Source organism: Phallusia mammillata, chromosome 4 (genome assembly GCF_965637545.1).
Source record: "Phallusia mammillata chromosome 4, kaPhaMamm4.hap1.1, whole genome shotgun sequence".
Classification (NCBI taxonomy): domain Eukaryota; kingdom Metazoa; phylum Chordata; class Ascidiacea; order Phlebobranchia; family Ascidiidae; genus Phallusia; species Phallusia mammillata.
Genome location: NC_137255.1, coordinates 7,873,672 through 7,892,603, shown reverse-complemented (window position 1 = coordinate 7,892,603; position 18,932 = coordinate 7,873,672). Strand labels below are relative to the sequence as shown.

General features: G+C 40.2%; 2 protein-coding genes and 29 non-coding genes across 31 annotated transcripts; all 31 read right to left on the bottom strand.

Annotated features, from left to right (window-relative positions):
- Nucleotides 1-535: 535 nt before the first annotated feature.
- Trnas-gcu (transfer RNA serine (anticodon GCU)) lies at nucleotides 536-617 on the bottom strand. The gene has a single exon. It is a non-coding gene; the product is annotated as a tRNA-Ser (tRNA).
- A 208-nt stretch (nucleotides 618-825) lies between these two features.
- Trnal-uaa (transfer RNA leucine (anticodon UAA)) lies at nucleotides 826-908 on the bottom strand. Its single transcript has one exon. It is a non-coding gene; the product is annotated as a tRNA-Leu (tRNA).
- A 111-nt stretch (nucleotides 909-1,019) lies between these two features.
- Trnas-gcu (transfer RNA serine (anticodon GCU)) lies at nucleotides 1,020-1,101 on the bottom strand. Its single transcript has one exon. It is a non-coding gene; the product is annotated as a tRNA-Ser (tRNA).
- Nucleotides 1,102-1,308: 207 nt separating this feature from the next.
- Trnai-uau (transfer RNA isoleucine (anticodon UAU)) lies at nucleotides 1,309-1,391 on the bottom strand. The gene has a single exon. It is a non-coding gene; the product is annotated as a tRNA-Ile (tRNA).
- A 112-nt stretch (nucleotides 1,392-1,503) lies between these two features.
- On the bottom strand, nucleotides 1,504-1,585 carry Trnas-gcu (transfer RNA serine (anticodon GCU)). The gene has a single exon. It is a non-coding gene; the product is annotated as a tRNA-Ser (tRNA).
- Nucleotides 1,586-2,274: 689 nt separating this feature from the next.
- On the bottom strand, nucleotides 2,275-2,357 carry Trnal-uaa (transfer RNA leucine (anticodon UAA)). Its single transcript has one exon. It is a non-coding gene; the product is annotated as a tRNA-Leu (tRNA).
- A 111-nt stretch (nucleotides 2,358-2,468) lies between these two features.
- Trnas-gcu (transfer RNA serine (anticodon GCU)) lies at nucleotides 2,469-2,550 on the bottom strand. Its single transcript has one exon. It is a non-coding gene; the product is annotated as a tRNA-Ser (tRNA).
- Nucleotides 2,551-3,433: 883 nt separating this feature from the next.
- On the bottom strand, nucleotides 3,434-3,515 carry Trnas-gcu (transfer RNA serine (anticodon GCU)). Its single transcript has one exon. It is a non-coding gene; the product is annotated as a tRNA-Ser (tRNA).
- Nucleotides 3,516-3,723: 208 nt separating this feature from the next.
- Trnal-uaa (transfer RNA leucine (anticodon UAA)) lies at nucleotides 3,724-3,806 on the bottom strand. The gene has a single exon. It is a non-coding gene; the product is annotated as a tRNA-Leu (tRNA).
- A 111-nt stretch (nucleotides 3,807-3,917) lies between these two features.
- Trnas-gcu (transfer RNA serine (anticodon GCU)) lies at nucleotides 3,918-3,999 on the bottom strand. The gene has a single exon. It is a non-coding gene; the product is annotated as a tRNA-Ser (tRNA).
- Nucleotides 4,000-4,206: 207 nt separating this feature from the next.
- On the bottom strand, nucleotides 4,207-4,289 carry Trnai-uau (transfer RNA isoleucine (anticodon UAU)). The gene has a single exon. It is a non-coding gene; the product is annotated as a tRNA-Ile (tRNA).
- Nucleotides 4,290-4,689: 400 nt separating this feature from the next.
- Nucleotides 4,690-4,772, bottom strand: Trnal-uaa (transfer RNA leucine (anticodon UAA)). Its single transcript has one exon. It is a non-coding gene; the product is annotated as a tRNA-Leu (tRNA).
- A 594-nt stretch (nucleotides 4,773-5,366) lies between these two features.
- Trnas-gcu (transfer RNA serine (anticodon GCU)) lies at nucleotides 5,367-5,448 on the bottom strand. Its single transcript has one exon. It is a non-coding gene; the product is annotated as a tRNA-Ser (tRNA).
- A 208-nt stretch (nucleotides 5,449-5,656) lies between these two features.
- On the bottom strand, nucleotides 5,657-5,739 carry Trnal-uaa (transfer RNA leucine (anticodon UAA)). The gene has a single exon. It is a non-coding gene; the product is annotated as a tRNA-Leu (tRNA).
- Nucleotides 5,740-6,139: 400 nt separating this feature from the next.
- Nucleotides 6,140-6,222, bottom strand: Trnal-uaa (transfer RNA leucine (anticodon UAA)). The gene has a single exon. It is a non-coding gene; the product is annotated as a tRNA-Leu (tRNA).
- Nucleotides 6,223-6,333: 111 nt separating this feature from the next.
- Nucleotides 6,334-6,415, bottom strand: Trnas-gcu (transfer RNA serine (anticodon GCU)). Its single transcript has one exon. It is a non-coding gene; the product is annotated as a tRNA-Ser (tRNA).
- A 406-nt stretch (nucleotides 6,416-6,821) lies between these two features.
- Nucleotides 6,822-11,395, bottom strand: LOC145224555 (sterile alpha motif domain-containing protein 3-like). Its single transcript, XM_080091088.1, has 11 exons — nucleotides 11,350-11,395; nucleotides 9,433-9,659; nucleotides 9,282-9,344; nucleotides 9,039-9,173; nucleotides 8,782-8,974; nucleotides 8,631-8,721; nucleotides 8,277-8,444; nucleotides 8,017-8,217; nucleotides 7,713-7,863; nucleotides 7,532-7,599; nucleotides 6,822-7,168 (listed from the first exon to the last, which is right to left on the bottom strand). Exons 2-11 carry the CDS (start codon nucleotides 9,653-9,655, stop codon nucleotides 6,908-6,910), a joined length of 1,554 nt encoding a protein of 517 aa, XP_079947214.1. The 5' UTR covers nucleotides 9,656-9,659; nucleotides 11,350-11,395; the 3' UTR covers nucleotides 6,822-6,907.
- LOC145222704 (uncharacterized) lies at nucleotides 9,709-11,695 on the bottom strand. Its single transcript, XM_080088884.1, has 3 exons — nucleotides 11,350-11,695; nucleotides 9,871-11,157; nucleotides 9,709-9,770 (listed from the first exon to the last, which is right to left on the bottom strand). Exons 1-3 carry the CDS (start codon nucleotides 11,693-11,695, stop codon nucleotides 9,709-9,711), a joined length of 1,695 nt encoding a protein of 564 aa, XP_079945010.1.
- A 1,616-nt stretch (nucleotides 11,696-13,311) lies between these two features.
- Trnas-gcu (transfer RNA serine (anticodon GCU)) lies at nucleotides 13,312-13,393 on the bottom strand. The gene has a single exon. It is a non-coding gene; the product is annotated as a tRNA-Ser (tRNA).
- Nucleotides 13,394-13,601: 208 nt separating this feature from the next.
- Trnai-uau (transfer RNA isoleucine (anticodon UAU)) lies at nucleotides 13,602-13,684 on the bottom strand. The gene has a single exon. It is a non-coding gene; the product is annotated as a tRNA-Ile (tRNA).
- A 111-nt stretch (nucleotides 13,685-13,795) lies between these two features.
- Nucleotides 13,796-13,877, bottom strand: Trnas-gcu (transfer RNA serine (anticodon GCU)). The gene has a single exon. It is a non-coding gene; the product is annotated as a tRNA-Ser (tRNA).
- Nucleotides 13,878-14,085: 208 nt separating this feature from the next.
- Nucleotides 14,086-14,168, bottom strand: Trnal-uaa (transfer RNA leucine (anticodon UAA)). The gene has a single exon. It is a non-coding gene; the product is annotated as a tRNA-Leu (tRNA).
- A 111-nt stretch (nucleotides 14,169-14,279) lies between these two features.
- On the bottom strand, nucleotides 14,280-14,361 carry Trnas-gcu (transfer RNA serine (anticodon GCU)). Its single transcript has one exon. It is a non-coding gene; the product is annotated as a tRNA-Ser (tRNA).
- Nucleotides 14,362-14,569: 208 nt separating this feature from the next.
- Nucleotides 14,570-14,652, bottom strand: Trnal-uaa (transfer RNA leucine (anticodon UAA)). Its single transcript has one exon. It is a non-coding gene; the product is annotated as a tRNA-Leu (tRNA).
- Nucleotides 14,653-14,763: 111 nt separating this feature from the next.
- On the bottom strand, nucleotides 14,764-14,845 carry Trnas-gcu (transfer RNA serine (anticodon GCU)). Its single transcript has one exon. It is a non-coding gene; the product is annotated as a tRNA-Ser (tRNA).
- Nucleotides 14,846-15,246: 401 nt separating this feature from the next.
- Nucleotides 15,247-15,328, bottom strand: Trnas-gcu (transfer RNA serine (anticodon GCU)). The gene has a single exon. It is a non-coding gene; the product is annotated as a tRNA-Ser (tRNA).
- A 690-nt stretch (nucleotides 15,329-16,018) lies between these two features.
- Nucleotides 16,019-16,101, bottom strand: Trnal-uaa (transfer RNA leucine (anticodon UAA)). Its single transcript has one exon. It is a non-coding gene; the product is annotated as a tRNA-Leu (tRNA).
- A 111-nt stretch (nucleotides 16,102-16,212) lies between these two features.
- Trnas-gcu (transfer RNA serine (anticodon GCU)) lies at nucleotides 16,213-16,294 on the bottom strand. The gene has a single exon. It is a non-coding gene; the product is annotated as a tRNA-Ser (tRNA).
- Nucleotides 16,295-17,176: 882 nt separating this feature from the next.
- On the bottom strand, nucleotides 17,177-17,258 carry Trnas-gcu (transfer RNA serine (anticodon GCU)). The gene has a single exon. It is a non-coding gene; the product is annotated as a tRNA-Ser (tRNA).
- Nucleotides 17,259-17,948: 690 nt separating this feature from the next.
- On the bottom strand, nucleotides 17,949-18,031 carry Trnal-uaa (transfer RNA leucine (anticodon UAA)). Its single transcript has one exon. It is a non-coding gene; the product is annotated as a tRNA-Leu (tRNA).
- Nucleotides 18,032-18,625: 594 nt separating this feature from the next.
- On the bottom strand, nucleotides 18,626-18,707 carry Trnas-gcu (transfer RNA serine (anticodon GCU)). The gene has a single exon. It is a non-coding gene; the product is annotated as a tRNA-Ser (tRNA).
- Between the last annotated feature and the right edge of the window lie 225 nt (nucleotides 18,708-18,932).

The window sequence follows — 18,932 nt, the reverse complement described above, 5'->3', positions numbered from 1 at the left end:
AAACTTAACATAGGGCCAGATTAAACAACCAAAAAGAGTACCAAAGATGATACGACGAGGATGGGACTGGAACCCACGCGTGCAGAGCGCAATGGATTAGCAGTGCATCGCCTTAACACTCGGCAACTTTGACCCGACGAAGGCCAATTTTCCAATTAAAGCAATGTGTTTGATGTACGAAATACTCCACTTACAAATAAATCTTGTCATTCAGCAGAAGTTTGACAAACATCTCAGTACAAAATGAAATACAAATGTACAATTTCGTCAGTCTTTTCCACTCGAGCACACATCAGATCGATAGCAGTGGTGGAGAATATGCAACGAAAATAACAACATTTTACTCGGTGTGGGGTTCGAACGCATGCAGACAAATGTCCATTGGAACTTAAGTCCAACACCTTAACCACTCGGCCAACCCAGTGACGATTAAGGGCAATTTGATGGCCCAATGATAATACGAAATCCAATCACGAATTCTCAAAACTTAACATAGTGCAAGATTTAACAACCAAAAAGAGTACCAAAGATGACACGACGAGGATGGGATTCGAACCCACGCGTGCAGAGCACAATGGATTAGCAGTCCATCGCCTTAACCACTCGGCCACCTCGTCCAGACGAAGGCCAATTTTCCAATTAAAGCAATGTGTTTGATGTACGAAATACTCCACTTACAAATAAATCTTGTCATTCAGCAGAAGTTTGACAAACATCTCAGTACAAAATGAAATACAAATGTACAATTTCGTCAGTCTTTTCCACTCGAGCACACATCAGATCGATAGCACTCATGCAGAACATGCAACAAAAATAACAACAATTTACTGGGTGTGGGGTTCGAACCCACGCGGACAACTGTCCATTGGAACTTAAGTCCAACGCCTTAACCACTCGGCCAACCCAGTGACGATTAAGGGCAATTTGATGGCCCAATGATAATACGAAATCCAATCACGAATTCTCAAAACTTAACATAGTGCAAGATTTAACAACCAAAAAGAGTACCAAAGATGACACGACGAGGATGGGATTCGAACCCACGCGTGCAGAGCACAATGGATTAGCAGTCCATCGCCTTAACCACTCGGCCACCTCGTCCAGACGAAGGCCAATTTTCCAATTAAAGCAATGTGTTTGATGTACGAAATACTCCACTTGCAAATAAATGTTGTCATTCAGCAGAAATTTGACAAACATCTCTGTACAAAATGAAATACAAATGTACAATTTCGTCAGTTTTTCCACTTGAGCACACATCAGATCGATAGCAGTCGTGCAGAATATGCAACGAAAATAACAACAATTTACTTGGTGTGGGGTTCGAACGCAGGCGGACAACTGTCCATTGGAACATAAGTCCAACGCCTTAACCACTCGGCCAACCCAGTGACGATCAAGGGCAATTTGATGGCCTAATGATAATACGAAATCCAATCACGAATTCTCAAAACTTAACATAGGGCAAGAGTTAAACAACCAAAAAAAGTGCCAAAGATGATACGACGCGGATGGGATTCGAACCCACGCGTGCAGAGCACAATGGATTAGCAGTCCATCGCCTTAACCACTCGGCCACCTCGTCCAGACTAAGGCCAATTTTCCAATTAAAGCAGTGTGTTTGATGTACGAAATACTCCACTTGAAAATAAATCTTGTCATTCAGGAGAAATTTGACAAACATCTCTGTACAAAATGTAAGATAAATGTACAATTTCGTCAGTTTTCCACTCGAGCACACATCAGATCGATAGCACTCATGCAGAACATGCAACAAAAATAACAACAATTTACTGGGTGTGGGGTTCGAACCCACGCGGACAACTGTCCATTGGAACTTAAGTCAAACGCCTTAACCACTCGGCCAACCCAGTGACTATCAAGGGCAATTTGATTGTCAAATGATAATACGAAATCCAATCACGAACTCTTAAAACTTAACATAGGGCCAGATTAAACAACCAAAAAGAGTACCAAAGATGATACGACGAGGATGGGACTCGAACCCACGCGTGCAGAGCGCAATGGATTAGCAGTGCATCGCCTTAACACTCGGCAACTTTGACCCGACGAAGGCCAATTTTCCAATTAAAGCAATGTGTTTGATGTACGAAATACTCCACTTGCAAATAAATCTTGTCATTAAGCAGAAGTTTGACAAACATCTCAGTACAAAATGAAATACAAATGTACAATTTCGTCAGTCTTTTCCACTCGAGCACACATCAGATCGATAGCAGTGGTGCAGAATATGCAACGAAAACAACAACATTTTACTGGGTGTGGGGTTCGAACCCACGCGGACAACTGTCCATTGGAACTTAAGTCCAACGCCTTAACCACTCGGCCAACCCAGTGACGATTAAGGGCAATTTGATTGCCCAATGATAATACGAAATCCAATCACGAATTCTCAAAACTTAACATAGTGCAAGATTTAACAACCAAAAAGAGTACCAAAGATGACAGGACGAGGATGGGATTCGAACCCACGCGTGCAGAGCACAATGGATTAGCAGTCCATCGCTTTAACCACTCGGCCACCTCGTCCAGACGAAGGCCAATTTTCCAATTAAAGCAGTGTGTTTGATGTACGAAATACTCCACTTGAAAATAAATGTTGTCATTCAGCAGAAATTTGAGAAACATCTCTGTACAAAATGTAAGATAAATGTACAATTTCGTCAGTTTTCCACTCGAGCACACATCAGATCGATAGCACTCATGCAGAACATGCAACAAAAATAACAACAATTTACTGGGTGTGGGGTTCGAACCCACGCGGACAACTGTCCATTGGAACTTAAGTCCAACGCCTTAACCACTCGGCCAATCCAGTGACTATCAAGGGCAATTTGATTGTCAAATGATAATACGAAATCCAATCACGAACTCTTAAAACTTAACATAGGGCCAGATTAAACAACCAAAAAGAGTACCAAAGATGATACGACGAGGATGGGACTGGAACCCACGCGTGCAGAGCGCAATGGATTAGCAGTGCATCGCCTTAACACTCGGCAACTTTGACCCGACGAAGGCCAATTTTCCAATTAAAGCAATGTGTTTGATGTACGAAATACTCCACTTACAAATAAATCTTGTCATTCAGCAGAAGTTTGACAAACATCTCAGTACAAAATGAAATACAAATGTACAATTTCGTCAGTCTTTTCCACTCGAGCACACATCAGATCGATAGCAGTGGTGGAGAATATGCAACGAAAATAACAACATTTTACTCGGTGTGGGGTTCGAACGCAGGCAGACAAATGTCCATTGGAACTTAAGTCCAACACCTTAACCACTCGGCCAACCCAGTGACGATTAAGGGCAATTTGATGGCCCAATGATAATACGAAATCCAATCACGAATTCTCAAAACTTAACATAGTGCAAGATTTAACAACCAAAAAGAGTACCAAAGATGACACGACGAGGATGGGATTCGAACCCACGCGTGCAGAGCACAATGGATTAGCAGTTCATCGCCTTAACCACTCGGCCACCTCGTCCAGACGAAGGCCAATTTTCCAATTAAAGCAATGTGTTTGATGTACGAAATACTCCACTTACAAATAAATCTTGTCATTCAGCAGAAGTTTGACAAACATCTCAGTACAAAATGAAATACAAATGTACAATTTCGTCAGTCTTTTCCACTCGAGCACACATCAGATCGATAGCACTCATGCAGAACATGCAACAAAAATAACAACAATTTACTGGGTGTGGGGTTCGAACCCACGCGGACAACTGTCCATTGGAACTTAAGTCCAACGCCTTAACCACTCGGCCAACCCAGTGACGATTAAGGGCAATTTGATGGCCCAATGATAATACGAAATCCAATCACGAATTCTCAAAACTTAACATAGTGCAAGATTTAACAACCAAAAAGAGTACCAAAGATGACACGACGAGGATGGGATTCGAACCCACGCGTGCAGAGCACAATGGATTAGCAGTCCATCGCCTTAACCACTCGGCCACCTCGTCCAGACGAAGGCCAATTTTCCAATTAAAGCAATGTGTTTGATGTACGAAATACTCCACTTGCAAATAAATGTTGTCATTCAGCAGAAATTTGACAAACATCTCTGTACAAAATGAAATACAAATGTACAATTTCGTCAGTTTTTCCACTTGAGCACACATCAGATCGATAGCAGTCGTGCAGAATATGCAACGAAAATAACAACAATTTACTTGGTGTGGGGTTCGAACGCAGGCGGACAACTGTCCATTGGAACATAAGTCCAACGCCTTAACCACTCGGCCAACCCAGTGACGATCAAGGGCAATTTGATGGCCTAATGATAATACGAAATCCAATCACGAATTCTCAAAACTTAACATAGGGCAAGAATTAAACAACCAAAAAAAGTACCAAAGATGATACGACGCTGATGGGATTCGAACCCACGCGTGCAGAGCACAATGGATTAGCAGTCCATCGCCTTAACCACTCGGCAACCTCGTCCAGACAAAGGCCAATTTTCCAATTAAAGCAGTGTGTTTGATGTACGAAATACTCCACTTGAAAATAAATGTTGTCATTCAGCAGAAATTTGACCAACATCTCTGTACAAAATGTAAGATAAATGTACAATTTCGTCAGTTTTCCACTCGAGCACACATCAGATCGATAGCACTCATGCAGAACATGCAACAAAAATAACAACAATTTACTGGGTGTGGGGTTCGAACCCACGCGGACAACTGTCCATTGGAACTTAAGTCCAACGCCTTAACCACTCGGCCAACCCAGTGACTATCAAGGGCAATTTGATTGTCAAATGATAATACGAAATCCAATCACGAACTCTTAAAACTTAACATAGGGCCAGATTAAACAACCAAAAAGAGTACCAAAGATGATACGACGAGGATGGGACTGGAACCCACGCGTGCAGAGCACAATGGATTAGCAGTGCATCGCCTTAACACTCGGCAGCTTTGACCCGACGAAGGCCAATTTTCCAATTAAAGCAATGTGTTTGATGTACGAAATACTCCACTTACAAATAAATCTTGTCATTCAGCAGAAGTTTGACAAACATCTCAGTACAAAATGAAATACAAATGTACAATTTCGTCAGTCTTTTCCACTCGAGCACACATCAGATCGATAGCAGTGGTGCAGAATATGCAACGAAAATAACAACATTTTACTGGGTGTGGGTTTCGAACGCAGGCAGACAACTGTCCATTGGAACTTAAGTCCAACACCTTAACCACTCGGCCAACCCAGTGACGATTAAGGGCAATTTGATGGCCCAATGATAATACGAAATCCAATCACGAATTCTCAAAACTTAACATAGTGCAAGATTTAACAACCAAAAAGAGTACCAAAGATGACACGACGAGGATGGGATTCGAACCCACGCGTGCAGAGCACAATGGATTAGCAGTCCATCGCCTTAACCACTCGGCCACCTCGTCCAGACGAAGGCCAATTTTCCAATTAAAGCAATTTGTTTGATGTACGAAATACTCCACTTACAAATAAATCTTGTCATTCAGCAGAAGTTTGACAAACATCTCAGTACAAAATGAAATACAAATGTACAATTTCGTCAGTCTTTTCCACTCGAGCACACATCAGATCGATAGCAGTGGTGCAGAATATGCAACAAAAATAACAACAATTTACTGGGTGTGGGGTTCGAACCCACGCGGACAACTGTCCATTGGAACTTAAGTCCAACGCCTTAACCACTCGGCCAACCCAGTGACTATCAAGGGCAATTTGATTGTCAAATGATAATACGAAATCCAATCACGAACTCTTAAAACTTAACATAGGGCCAGATTAAACAACCAAAAAGAGTACCAAAGATGATACGACGAGGATGGGACTCGAACCCACGCGTGCAGAGCGCAATGGATTAGCAGTGCATCGCCTTAACACTCGGCAACTTTGACCCGACGATGGCCAATTTTCCAATTAAAGCAATGTGTTTGATGTACGAAATACTCCACTTACAAATAAATCTTGTCATTCAGCAGAAGTTTGACAAACATCTCAGTACAAAATGAAATACAAATGTACAATTTCGTCAGTCTTTTCCACTCGAGCACACATCAGATCAATAGCAGTGGTGCAGAATATGCAACGAAAATAACAACATTTTACTGGGTGTGGGGTTCGAACCCACGCGGACAACTGTCCATTGGAACTTAAGTCCAACGCCTTAACCACTCGGCCAACCCAGTGACGATTAAGGGCAATTTGATTGCCCAATGATAATACGAAATCCAATCACGAATTCTCAAAACTTAACATAGTGCAAGATTAAACAACCAAAAAGAGTACCAAAGATAATACGACGAGGATGGGATTCGAACCCACGCGTGCAGAGCACAATGGATTAGCAGTCCATCGCCTTAACCACTCGGCCACCTCGTCCGGACGAAGGTCCATTTTCGAATTAAAGCAATGTGTTTGATGTACGAAATACTCCACTTGAAAATAAATGTTGTCATTCAGCAGAAATTTGACAAACATCTCTGTACAAACTGTAAGATAAATGTACAATTTCGTCAGTCTTTTCCACTCGAGCACACATCAGATCGATAGCAGTGGTGCACTGTAAATCGGGATCCCACCCAGAGGGTGGAATTTGCTTACCCCTAGGGTGGTCCACAATTGGATGGAATTTTCCATCCTACCATGGAGTTTCACATCCCTGAGGATGGAAAAATTTATGATGGTATTTTCCATCCTAAACGTTTTTCAAGTTTATTGGTGGGAATGCCCATCCATGCCTGACGAACCATGGTGTGTACCATGGTTACATAATACACACGACATATTAATGTCCCTTTACATTTATTAACGCTTGAAGATCATGCAGAAAAGAAACATGAAACATTAAAGAACAAGTAATTTGGCTCAATCTTAAAGCGAATTAATAATTTTTTGCACTGTTGGGTTTTGAATAGTTTCCGATATTTTGAGAACGAACGATAGAAGCTGCAGCGTGCACGTAAGGGCCTTCGGAAACCTCACATCGAATATCCAATATGACGTGATTAACACAATTAAAGCTTCGCCAAACGTTGAGCAATTGCATAGCCAACGTTTTTGCACGTATACAGCAGGGTCGGCATGTTCAGTTGCCAAGATACATGGATAAGGCGTTGTTACATCTGAGTTCTCCTAAAAAAGTAAATAACTAATGTAATATAAGTGCAACGCAGTGTAGGAATTATGAAAGGGCAGCGGTGAGCCGCTGAGCATGAGTGAACCCCTCCCTGCCCTCTGTCAAGCGATCAAAGCTCGCCGCCGACTATGCGCTTTTTTGTTGACAGTTTTACTCTACTCTTTTTAAACTTGCTTGGCCTATCAAGTTGATAGAGCTGTTCTGGCAAATGACGTCATTTGCCAGAACAGCTTTACAAACTTGATCTTATGCCTGGCAGCAAAAGGTTACCGGTATATATGCTTGGCCTATACTTACGAAGAAAAATAGTTCCAAACTTCTAAACCAAATGCAATAAAGACACAAAAAAATTATCATACCTGGTCAGAATATTGAATGAACATATCCAACTTGTTGGTAAAAAGCAATGGAATGCAACACAGCACTTCTGAAATAAAAACGTAACTTCAAACAAAAGCAATATTAAGTTTATACTATCTACTACAAAGTTACAATGTTATCCCTACATCATAGATTAATTAATTCAAAGGCTCTACATACCATTTTCTTTCAAAATATGAAGCAATGCTTCTGGCACTGATTTCAGTTTTGGCTCCAACATCTTCTTTAATTTTGGCAAGATGGAATGACTGGCATTTTTTAATTCTTCTTGGAGGTCTACTTTGAACAATCTTTTTGCTTCGTCGAATATCTAAAATTAAAGTTCTACCATCAACAAACTAGAATAATGCAGGCTAAACTACCCTTTTATTTAGTTGTTTATTCCAAGCTACATGCAACACTTTCCCATGTTTTTTGTTTACTACTAAATTGTTTAAAAAGTACAGAAGAGTGTATTACTCACCACAGCAGGAAACTGGTAAGCTGGATATTTTTCAATTATGTCGGTGATTGTTAGAGAACCATTTTTAGCTTCTTCTTGTCGATATACAAATGTTCTTTGCATCCGATCTTTGATGAGGTCCATGTTTTTCACATTTTTCTTGCACTCCTTCATCATTTCTTTGACATAAGCAGCAATGCTATGCTCATCTTCAGCAATATTCTGCAAACAATAACATGTTATCATAACTTGCTCTCTAATTTTTTTACATCTACACAAACCTGTGTCATAATTCGAATGCGTTTTGCTGGAGTTATTTCTGTCTCTACTAATGGTGGCCGCTGGGTTTTAGTTCCATATTTTTTTTTCATTGCCATAACTTCCGGCACATGAGCCATGGACCGTCTTGCATCCCGAAATTTTTGTCTTATACCTTCTAGCCAAGTTCCCTGAAATTAGCAGTATTTGATGGATTAAAAGTTCATCTGGCAACTTGATTTTTGTTGTTTGCAACTGCAATAAAATTGGTCTCATGCACAGTATGTTTAAATTTAAAACAAAGGATATATAAGGAAAATGGGACAAAAAAGCAGGATAAAAAAAAGCCTTGTAATACTTTGCAAGTATATACATACCATTGGGTTTTTATTGTTTTTGTCTGCTAAAAAGGGAAATTTCCTCAGGAATGCCATCACCACTGTGTTATACTCTGCTGATGATGGGTACCTAAGTAAATTCATGTTTATGGGAACAATAAACACGTACTATGCTTTTTTTATTACTTACAATGCATGTGAACTGAGGTCATTAAAAAGCCATTGGTTTATTCCCCTTCTGGTTGAAGAAGTGATATTAACAATGTCTTCCTTGCAAGCCTCAATGCCTAGCAAAACATGCACTGGAACTTTTGACAAATTGTAATCAACCATCCAGTTTTTATTGCTCCGAACTCTGCTGGATATTAAAGCCTTTGGCTCTGCTAAAAATAAAACATTGCACTGTTTCTATTGTTGTTACAATAAAACTGCATAATCAATACTTACTTCTTATAAGAGGAGGAATCCATGGGTCAGTGTTGTGGGAATTAGCTAAACTGGTCATGTCTTCTGCAGTTTGGGAATCTTCATCTTCATCTGAATCAAGTGGCACAGTAGTCACTGAACTTGAACTTGATGCACCTACATTAAAACCATAGTTATTTTGCAAGTTAATCGTAACTATTTGAAGACAAAAATAATAACTTATGTGCACCATTTAAAAATAAAATAAAAAACTACATAACATACTTTCAATTGGAAAATGTGGTTCTGTATGAGTTCCACTGGTGATGGTACTGCAGTGTGATTCCTCTGAAAAACAAACGCATATATATATATTCATATACATATATAATGCACATTTAGCAGGACTACTTTCAACAATCTTAGGTCTGGTTACCTGTGAGTTTAACAGTTAACTTTGTTTTGTTTGGCAGATTTTCCAGATTCCCCACATCAATCCATTCATCAAAGTCACTATTCCATTGACAGAGTTTCATTGACTTTGTAATGTTAAATTCTGCTGCCACTTTATCATAAAGGTCGCACTTTTCACAGTGCACTACTTTTTTTGAATCATTAAAAGTTACGAGATAAATGCAACTCATTTTTTCTCTGTACATAAACCTGTAACAAGTATTACAAATTTAAACACAAATTTTATGGTGGAGTCTAATCATATCACTGCTATTACAACTGTACATTTCATGTGGAAGATGACAGACTTCTGACCCAGGCCTAAACGTTATAAGTTCGTAAGTAATATCTATTACATAACTACAAAAGTGTGAATCAAAATACAATGATTTCAACAAGTTACCATAAATAAATATTTTACATCCTGACATAACAATGTCAACAATTTTTACAAACATTGGCTTGTCATCAAAAAAATTTAAGAGAAAAATGTCATCGACACCATATGTCACACCATTTTCAACAAGTTGCGATACAAGGAGAAGATTTGCATCAGCATCGATTCCCATGTCACACTGCAAATACTCTTCAACTTCACGAGGCAATAGATTCATTTTCGTTGGTTTGCTTATAAAGCTTGCAAAATCATCAGTTAAACAACTTTCGTTGCACTGTTCATAACACTTTAAAGCCTGAATACGTTTTGTGACAGTCAAACAAATATTTTTAAAATTTTGGCAATTCCGTGCTATGGACTTTATTTTCCTATGAAATGATTCGAAACGCATGCACCACAGGTGCCTTAATGGCCCATACATCTGTATAAGTCGAGGATAATGCAAAAGAAAATGAAGCTTTGGTTTTATCAAATCAGGAGCGAACTTGGTAAACTTGGAATAAAATTCCTCAATTAAAATCTTTAATTTGTCAAGAACATCAGCATGGAGTGATGGCGCCAAAATGATCTCCATAATATTTGACATCAGAACATACAATCTCCAGGCCTCATCACATGTAGGGACAATATCTCCAATAACAAAAGGTAAAACTCTGAATAAACACAGGGTTTCGCTTGCTGAAAGTGAAACTTTACCAGAGGACAGAACAACATTTCCTGGAAGAGGTCGTGGCTTATTTCTCTGTTCAGTTTTTCCAAACTTGAACTTTTTTAACCTTTCGTTTATCAAGGCAATAGAACAGATTCCCTCAATGTGCAAATATCTAAATATGGACTGGAGGAACTTCGGAACAACTCCTTCTAAGCAATCATGCATAAGGTCAGGTGGAAAAGCAGTCACAGTTGAAAAGCCTGGTAATACATTAAACACACAGTCTCTTGCAACCCCATAGGAAGCTGTAAGTGATCCATCTTGAGCCACTGCTTTAACATGCATACTATGAACAGCAGGAGTCCGCAACACAAAATCTGCTTCTTTACACTTGTTTTTAATATCACTATACATGCACATACAAAATCTGCATATACGGCCACTGCTAAAGCACATACGTAGGCCACCAAGTTGGTGTGCACCAAGGTTGTCAGCTGAGATGGTGGCAACTGATCCAAAAATGTGATTATCTCCTGTCATCCTGACATGATTTTGAACTACAATGCCTTCTGTTTGGAATGTTTGAATGTCTTTGATAAGTGGTGCTAAAATTTCATTTAAACAATGTTTTTTGATAGTTTCCGCCTTTACCACCAAAGCTACAAATATATTTTTCAAACTTGAACGATGTCTTGGACCAATGTTCCCCACATTAAAATAAAAGCATGCTAGCTTGTTTTTTGATTTGGAAGAACCCAAAGGGTTACACACTTCCAACTCATCAAAATAAAGATGAAGTCTGATTAAAGCCCTATTTCCCTGAAAATAAGCATGTTCTTGAAAATATTTACCTCCAGTGATGTCCGAAATTCCTGTTTTCTCTGCAACATTGTTTTCTGCCATGGCCATCCAGACATCACGATGGGAAAAGAAATGCTTTAGTGTATCAAGTATTGGCACATATTGAAATGAAGAGTAATCACTCAAATAAATTGTTTTGGGTTGTACCATTCCAAGGTCATTGCAATGACGAGCAAATACCTCTGGATTTCGCAAATCACTCCAGATGTTTATTAAAAAGTCTCTCTGAAGAGTGGGTATGTCATTAAGATCTATATGTTCATCTTTAATTTTGCTCTCCAGAGAAGACAGAATATCACCCTGGATGGAAGTAAACAACCCTATTGTGTCATCCATTATGTTCAAATATGTTGCATGTGACAAAACATATTTTTCTTTTAACTTTAAACAATGTTTGACTAAAATTTGTTTATAACCGGGTGCAGAATCAACACACTCAGCCATATCAGAGTCAAAGACATGAGAAGAAGCAGACATGTCCTCATGATCTTCATTTTCAAAATTATCATCACCATTGCTACAACTTTGACTTTGAGCATACCACACACATAATTCATCTGAATGGTCTCTTTGCAAATGTTTCTCATAACTTCGAATACTGGAGTAACTGTGGTGACAAGGTTCCAGCTTACATGTGTACATTTGATAACTAACATGTTCATGTCTTAGGTGATGCAGCAACAGCCTTTTTTTAGCTTTAACTTGGCAGCCGGGCAAAGGACAAGGAATGTCCATTGACGTTCTTGACAATGAAAACCAATTTAAAATTTGAATTTAAAACTAGAAACGTGTTACATTTAAAACACACACAGCACCTAGACAAAATTCGAATGCTACAATTCAGATTAACCTATGTACCTTTTCCAGCAAATATTCCTGTGCTTTAAAGTCATGGCCAACTGTCCTAACTCCATTATCCTACCATCTACCTTCAATCAAGACAACCGCCATTTTACCATTTTTGATAAAACATCAGCTTCACAATTTGTTCTCATGCTGAATAAGACATTATTACGTCATAATGTTCTAAAACTTCATTCAATGTGTCAGTGGATAGTATCAGCCAATCAGAACTGATATCGTCCAAAGTTTCAATATGCGCGCCGTTAAAAAAGAAAAAAATGTGAACGTTAAAGCAAGGCTGGAATATGTCACGATGCGCAGTGGGAGGCGTCTGTCACAGTGCGCGACGGGAGGCACAGTAATTGGCGGCAAATTACTGAATGCGTGTAAAGCTTTGATGGCCGCGACACTGTCGCCGTTTTTTTTTAACTTAACGTCCATAGTTTTTTACTTAGTTACAAGTCTGTACAAATTACGTGCATACATTTAACGATCTACCTTAGAAACTATATTTTTACGTTGTATATCCGCTGTTAAACCTAATAAACCACATTTCGAACAAATGGATTTTGTAACTAGGAAAAGAAAAACTAAAATGCTAAACGTTTGTGGTAGAGGTGCAAAAATAAAATCCGGATCTCAAAGGCGGTCATTTCGAACATTTTACTTCCACCCTCAAACGTGTTTTTTCCCACGTAGTACTTAGCAATACGGAATGATGGAAAAATTTGAAAACTCCCTTCTCGGAACCATGGTATTTCTCACCCTCAAGGATGGATTTCGAACCAAGAAAAACTAAAATGATGGAAAAATCCATCCTTTGTGAAATTTCCATCCTTGGGGTATCGAAATACCACCCCAAAAACGACCCCTGATTTACAGTGTGCAGAATATGCAACGAAAATAACAACATTTTACTGGGTGTGGGGTTCGAACCTACGCGGACAACTGTCCATTGGAACTTAAGTCCAACGCCTTAACCACTCGGCCAACCCAGTGACGATCAAGGGCAATTTGATTACCACATGATAATACGAAATCCAATCACGAACTCTTAAAACTTAACATAGGGCCAGATTAAACAACCAAAAAGAGTACCAAAGTTGATACGACGAGGATGGGATTCGAACCCACGCGTGCAGAGCACAATGGATTAGCAGTCCATCGCCTTAACCACTCGGCCACCTCGTCCAGACGAAGGCCAATTTTCCAATTCAAGCAGTGTGTTTGATGTAGGAAATACTCCACTTGAAAATAAATCTTGTCATTAAGCAGAAATTTGACAAACATCTCAGTACATAATGAAATACAAATGTACAATTTCGTCACTCTTTTCCACTCGAGCACACATCAGATCGATAGCAGTCGTGCAGAATATGCAACGGAAATAAGGACAATTTACTGGGTGTGGGGTTCGAACCCACGCGGACAACTGTCCATCGGAAGATAAGTCCAACGCCTTAACCACTCGGCCAACCCAGTGACGATCAAGGGCAATTTGATGGCCTAATGATAATACGAAATCCAATCACGAATTCTCAAAACTTAACATAGGGCAAGAATTAAACAACCAAAAAAGTGCCAAAGATGATACGACGAGGATGGGATTCGAACCCACGCGTGCAGAGCACAAAGGATTAGCAGTCCATCGCCTTAACCACTCGGCCACCTCGTCCAGACGAAGACCAATTTTCCAATTAAAGCAGTGTGTTTGATGTACGAAATACTCCGCTTGAAAATAAATGTTGTCATTCAGCAGAAATTTGACAAACATCTCTGTACAAAATGAAATACAAATGTACAATTTCGTCAGTCTTTTCCACTCGAGCACACATCAGATCGATAGCAGTCGTGCAGAATATGCAACGAAAATAACAACAGTTTACTTGGTGTGGGGTTCGAACCCACGCGGACAACTGTCCATTGGAACTTAAGTCCAACGCCTTAACCACTCGGCCAACCCAGTGACTATCAAGGGCAATTTGATTGTCAAATTATAATACGAAATCCAATCACGAACTCTTAAAACTTAACATAGGGCCAGATTAAACAACCAAAAAGAGTACCAAAGATGATACGACGAGGATGGGATTCGAACCCACGCGTGCAGAGCACAATGGATTAGCAGTCCATCGCCTTAACCACTCGGCCACCTCGTTCGGACGAAGGTCCATTTTCGAATTAAAGCAATGTGTTTGATGTACGAAATACTCCACTTGAAAATAAATGTTGTCATTCAGCAGAAGTTTGACAAACATCTCAGTACAAAATGAAATACAAACATACAATTTCGTCAGTCTTTTCCACTCGAGCACACATCAGATCAATAGCAGTGGTGCAGAATATGCAACGAAAATAACAACATTTTACTGGGTGTGGGGTTCGAACCCACGCGGACAACTGTCCATTGGAACTTAAGTCCAACGCCTTAACCACTCGGCCAACCCAGTGACGATTAAGGGCAATTTGATTGCCCAATGATAATACGAAATCCAATCACGAATTCTCAAAACTTAACATAGGGCCAGATTAAACAACCAAAAAGAGTACCAAAGATGATACGACGAGGATGGGATTCGAACCCACGCGTGCAGAGCACAATGGATTAGCAGTCCATCGCCTTAACCACTCGGCCACCTCGTCCGGACGAAGGTCCATTTTCGAATTAAAGCAATGTGTTTGATGTACGAAATACTCCACTTGAAAATAAATGTTGTCATTCAGCAGAAATTTGACAAACATCTCTGTACAAAATGTAAGATAAATGTACAATTTCGTCAGTCTTTTCCACTCGAGCACACATCAGATCGATAGCAGTGGTGCAGAATATGCTACGAAAATAACAACAATTTACTTGGTGTGGGGTTCGAAACCACGCGGACAACTGTCCATTGGAACTTAAGTCCAACGCCTTAACCACTCGGCCAACCCAGTGACGATCAAGGGCAATTTGATTACCACATGATAATACGAAATCCAATCACGAACTCTTAAAACTTAACATAGGGCCAGATTAAACAACCAAAAGAGTACCAAAGATGATACGACGAGGATGGGATTCGAACCCACGCGTGCAGAGCCCAATGGATTAGCAGTCCATCGCCTTAACCACTCGGCCACCTCGTCCGGACGGAGGTCCATTTTCGAATTAAGCAATGTGTTTGATGTACCAAATACTCCACTTACAAATAAATCTTGTCATTAAACAGAAGTTTGACAAACATCTCAGTACAAAATGAAATACAAATGTACAATTTCGTCACTCTTTTCCACTCGAGCACACATCAGATCGATAGCACTCATGCAGAAAATGCAACAAAAATAACAACAATTTACTTGGTGTGGGGTTCGAAAGCACGCGGACAACTGTCCATTGGAACTTAAGTCCAACGCCTTAACCACTCGGCCAACCCAGTGACTATCAAGGGAAATTTGTTTGTCAAATGATAATACGAAATCCAATCACGAACTCTTAAAACTTAACATAGGGCCAGATTAAACAACCAAAAAGAGTACCAAAGATGATACGACGAGGATGGGACTCGAACCCACGCGTGCAGAGCGCAATGGATTAGCAGTGCATCGCCTTAACACTCGGCAAATTTGACCCGACGAAGGCCAATTTTCGAATTAAAGCAATGTGTTTGATGTACGAAATACTCCACTTACCAATAAATCTTGTCATTCAGCAGAAGTTTGACAAACATCTCAGTACAAAATGAAATACAAATGTACAATTTCGTCAGTCTTTTCCACTCGAGCACACATCAGATCGATAGCAGTGGTGCAGAATATGCAACGAAAATAACAACATTTTACTGGGTGTGGGGTTCGAACCCACGCGGACAACTGTCCATTGGAACTTAAGTCCAACGCCTTAACCACTCGGCCAACCCAGTGACGATCTGGGGCAATTTGATTGCCCAATGATAATACGAAATCCAATCACGAATTCTCAAAACTTAACATAGTGCAACATTTAACAACCAAAAAGAGTACCAAAGATGACACGACGAGGATGGGATTCGAACCCACGCGTGCAGAGCACAATGGATTAGCAGTCCATCGCCTTAACCACTCGGCCACCTCGTCCAGACGAAGGCCAATTTTCCAATTAAAGCAGTGTGTTTGATGTACGAAATACTCCACTTGCAAATAAATCTTGTCATTCAGCAGAAATTTGACAAACATCTCAGTACAAAATGAAATACAAATGTACAATTTCGTCAGTTTTCCACTCCAGCACACATCAGATCGATAGCACTCATGCAGAACATGCAACAAAAATAACAACAATTTACTGGGTGTGGGGTTCGAACCCACGCGGACAACTGTCCATTGGAACTTAAGTCAACCCCTTAACCACTCGGCCAACCCAGTGACTATCAAGGGCAATTTGATTGTCAAATGATAATACGAAATCCAATCACGAACTCTTAAAACTTAACATAGGGCCAGATTAAACAACCAAAAAAAGTACCAAAGATGATACGACGAGGATGGGACTCGAACCCACGCGTGCAGAGCACAATGGATTAGCAGTCCATCGCCTTAACACTCGGCAACTTTGACCCGACGAAGGCCAATTTTCCAATTAAAGCAGTGTGTTTGATGTACGAAATACTCCACTTGAAAATAAATGTTGTCATTCAGCAGAAATTTGACAAACATCTCTGTACAAAATGAAATACAAATGTACAATTTCGTCAGTCTTTTCCACTCGAGCACACATCAGATCGATAGCACTCATGCAGAACATGCAACGAAAATAACAACATTTTACTTGGTGTGCTGTTCGAACCCACGCGGACAACTGTCCATTGGAACTTAAGTCCAACGGCTTAACCACTCGGCCAACCCAGTGACTATCAAGGGCAATTTGATTGCCACATGATAATACGAAATCCAATCACGAACTCTTAAAACTTAACATAGGGACAGATTAAACAACCAAAAAGAGTACCAAAGATGATACGACGAGGATGGGATTCGAACCCACGCGTGCAGAGCACAATGGATTAGCAGTCCATCGCCTTAACCACTCGGCCACCTCGTCCGGACGAAGGTCCATTTTCGAATTCAAGCAATGTGTTTGATGTACGAAATACTCCACTTGAAAATAAATGTTGTCATTCAGCAGAAATTTGACAAACATCTCTGTACAAAATGTAAGATAAATGTACAATTTCGTCAGTCTTTTCCACTCGAGCACACATCAGATCGATAGCAGTGGTGCAGAATATGCAACGAAAATAACAACATTTTACTGGGTGTGGGGTTCGAACCTACGCGGACAACTGTCCACTGGAACTTAAGTCCAACGCCTTAACCACTCGGCCAACCCAGTGACGACCAAGGGCAATTTGATTACCACATGATAATACGAAATCCAATCACGAACTCTTAAAACTTAACATAGGGCCAGATTAAACAACCAAAAAGAGTACCAAAGTTGATACGACGAGGATGGGATTCGAACCCACGCGTGCAGAGCACAATGGATTAGCAGTCCATCGCCTTAAGGACTCGGCAACCTCGTCCAGACGAAGGCCAATTTTCCAATTCAAGCAGTGTGTTTGATGTACGAAATACTCCACTTGAAAATAAATGTTGTGATTCAGCAGAAATTTGACAAACATCTCTGTACAAAATGTAAGATAAATGTACAATTTCGTCAGTTTTCCACTCCAGCACACATCAGATCGATAGCACTCATGCAGAACATGCAACAGAAATAACAACAATTTACTGGGTGTGGGGTTCGAACCCACGCGGACAACTGTCCATTGGAACTTAAGTCCAACGCCTTAACCACTCGGCCAACCCAATGACTATCAAGGGCAATTTGATTGTCAAATGATAATACGAAATCCAATCACGAACTCTTAAAACTTAACATAGGGCCAGATTAAACAACCAAAAAGAGTACCAAAGATGATACGACGAGGATGGGACTCGAATCCACGCGTGCAGAGCGCAATGGATTAGCAGTGCATCGCCTTAACACTCGGCAACTTTGACCCGACGAAGGCCAATTTTCCAATTAAAGCAATGTGTTTGATGTACGAAATACTCCACTTACAAATAAATCTTGTCATTCAGCAGAAGTTTGACAAACATCTCAGTACAAAATGAAATACAAATGTACAATTTCGTCAGTCTTTTCCACTCGAGCACACATCAGATCGATAGCACTCATGCAGAACATGCAACGAAAATAACAACATTTTACTTGGTGTGCTGTTCGAACCCACGCGGACAACTGTCCATTGGAACTTAAGTCCAACGGCTTAACCACTCGGCCAACCCAGTGACTATCAAGGGCAATTTGATTGCCACATGATAATACGAAATCCAATCACGAACTCTTAAAACTTAACATAGGGACAGATTAAACAACCAAAAAGAGTACCAAAGATGATACGACGAGGATGGGATTCGAACCCACGCGTGCAGAGCACAATGGATTAGCAGTCCATCGCCTTAACCACTCGGCCACCTCGTCCGGACGAAGGTCCATTTTCGAATTCAAGCAATGTGTTTGATGTACGAAATACTCCACTTGAAAATAAATGTTGTCATTCAGCAGAAATTTGACAAACATCTCTGTACAAAATGTAAGATAAATGTACAATTTCGTCAGTCTTTTCCACTCGAGCACACATCAGATCGATAGCAGTGGTGCAGAATATGCAACGAAAATAACAACATTTTACTGGGTGTGGGGTTC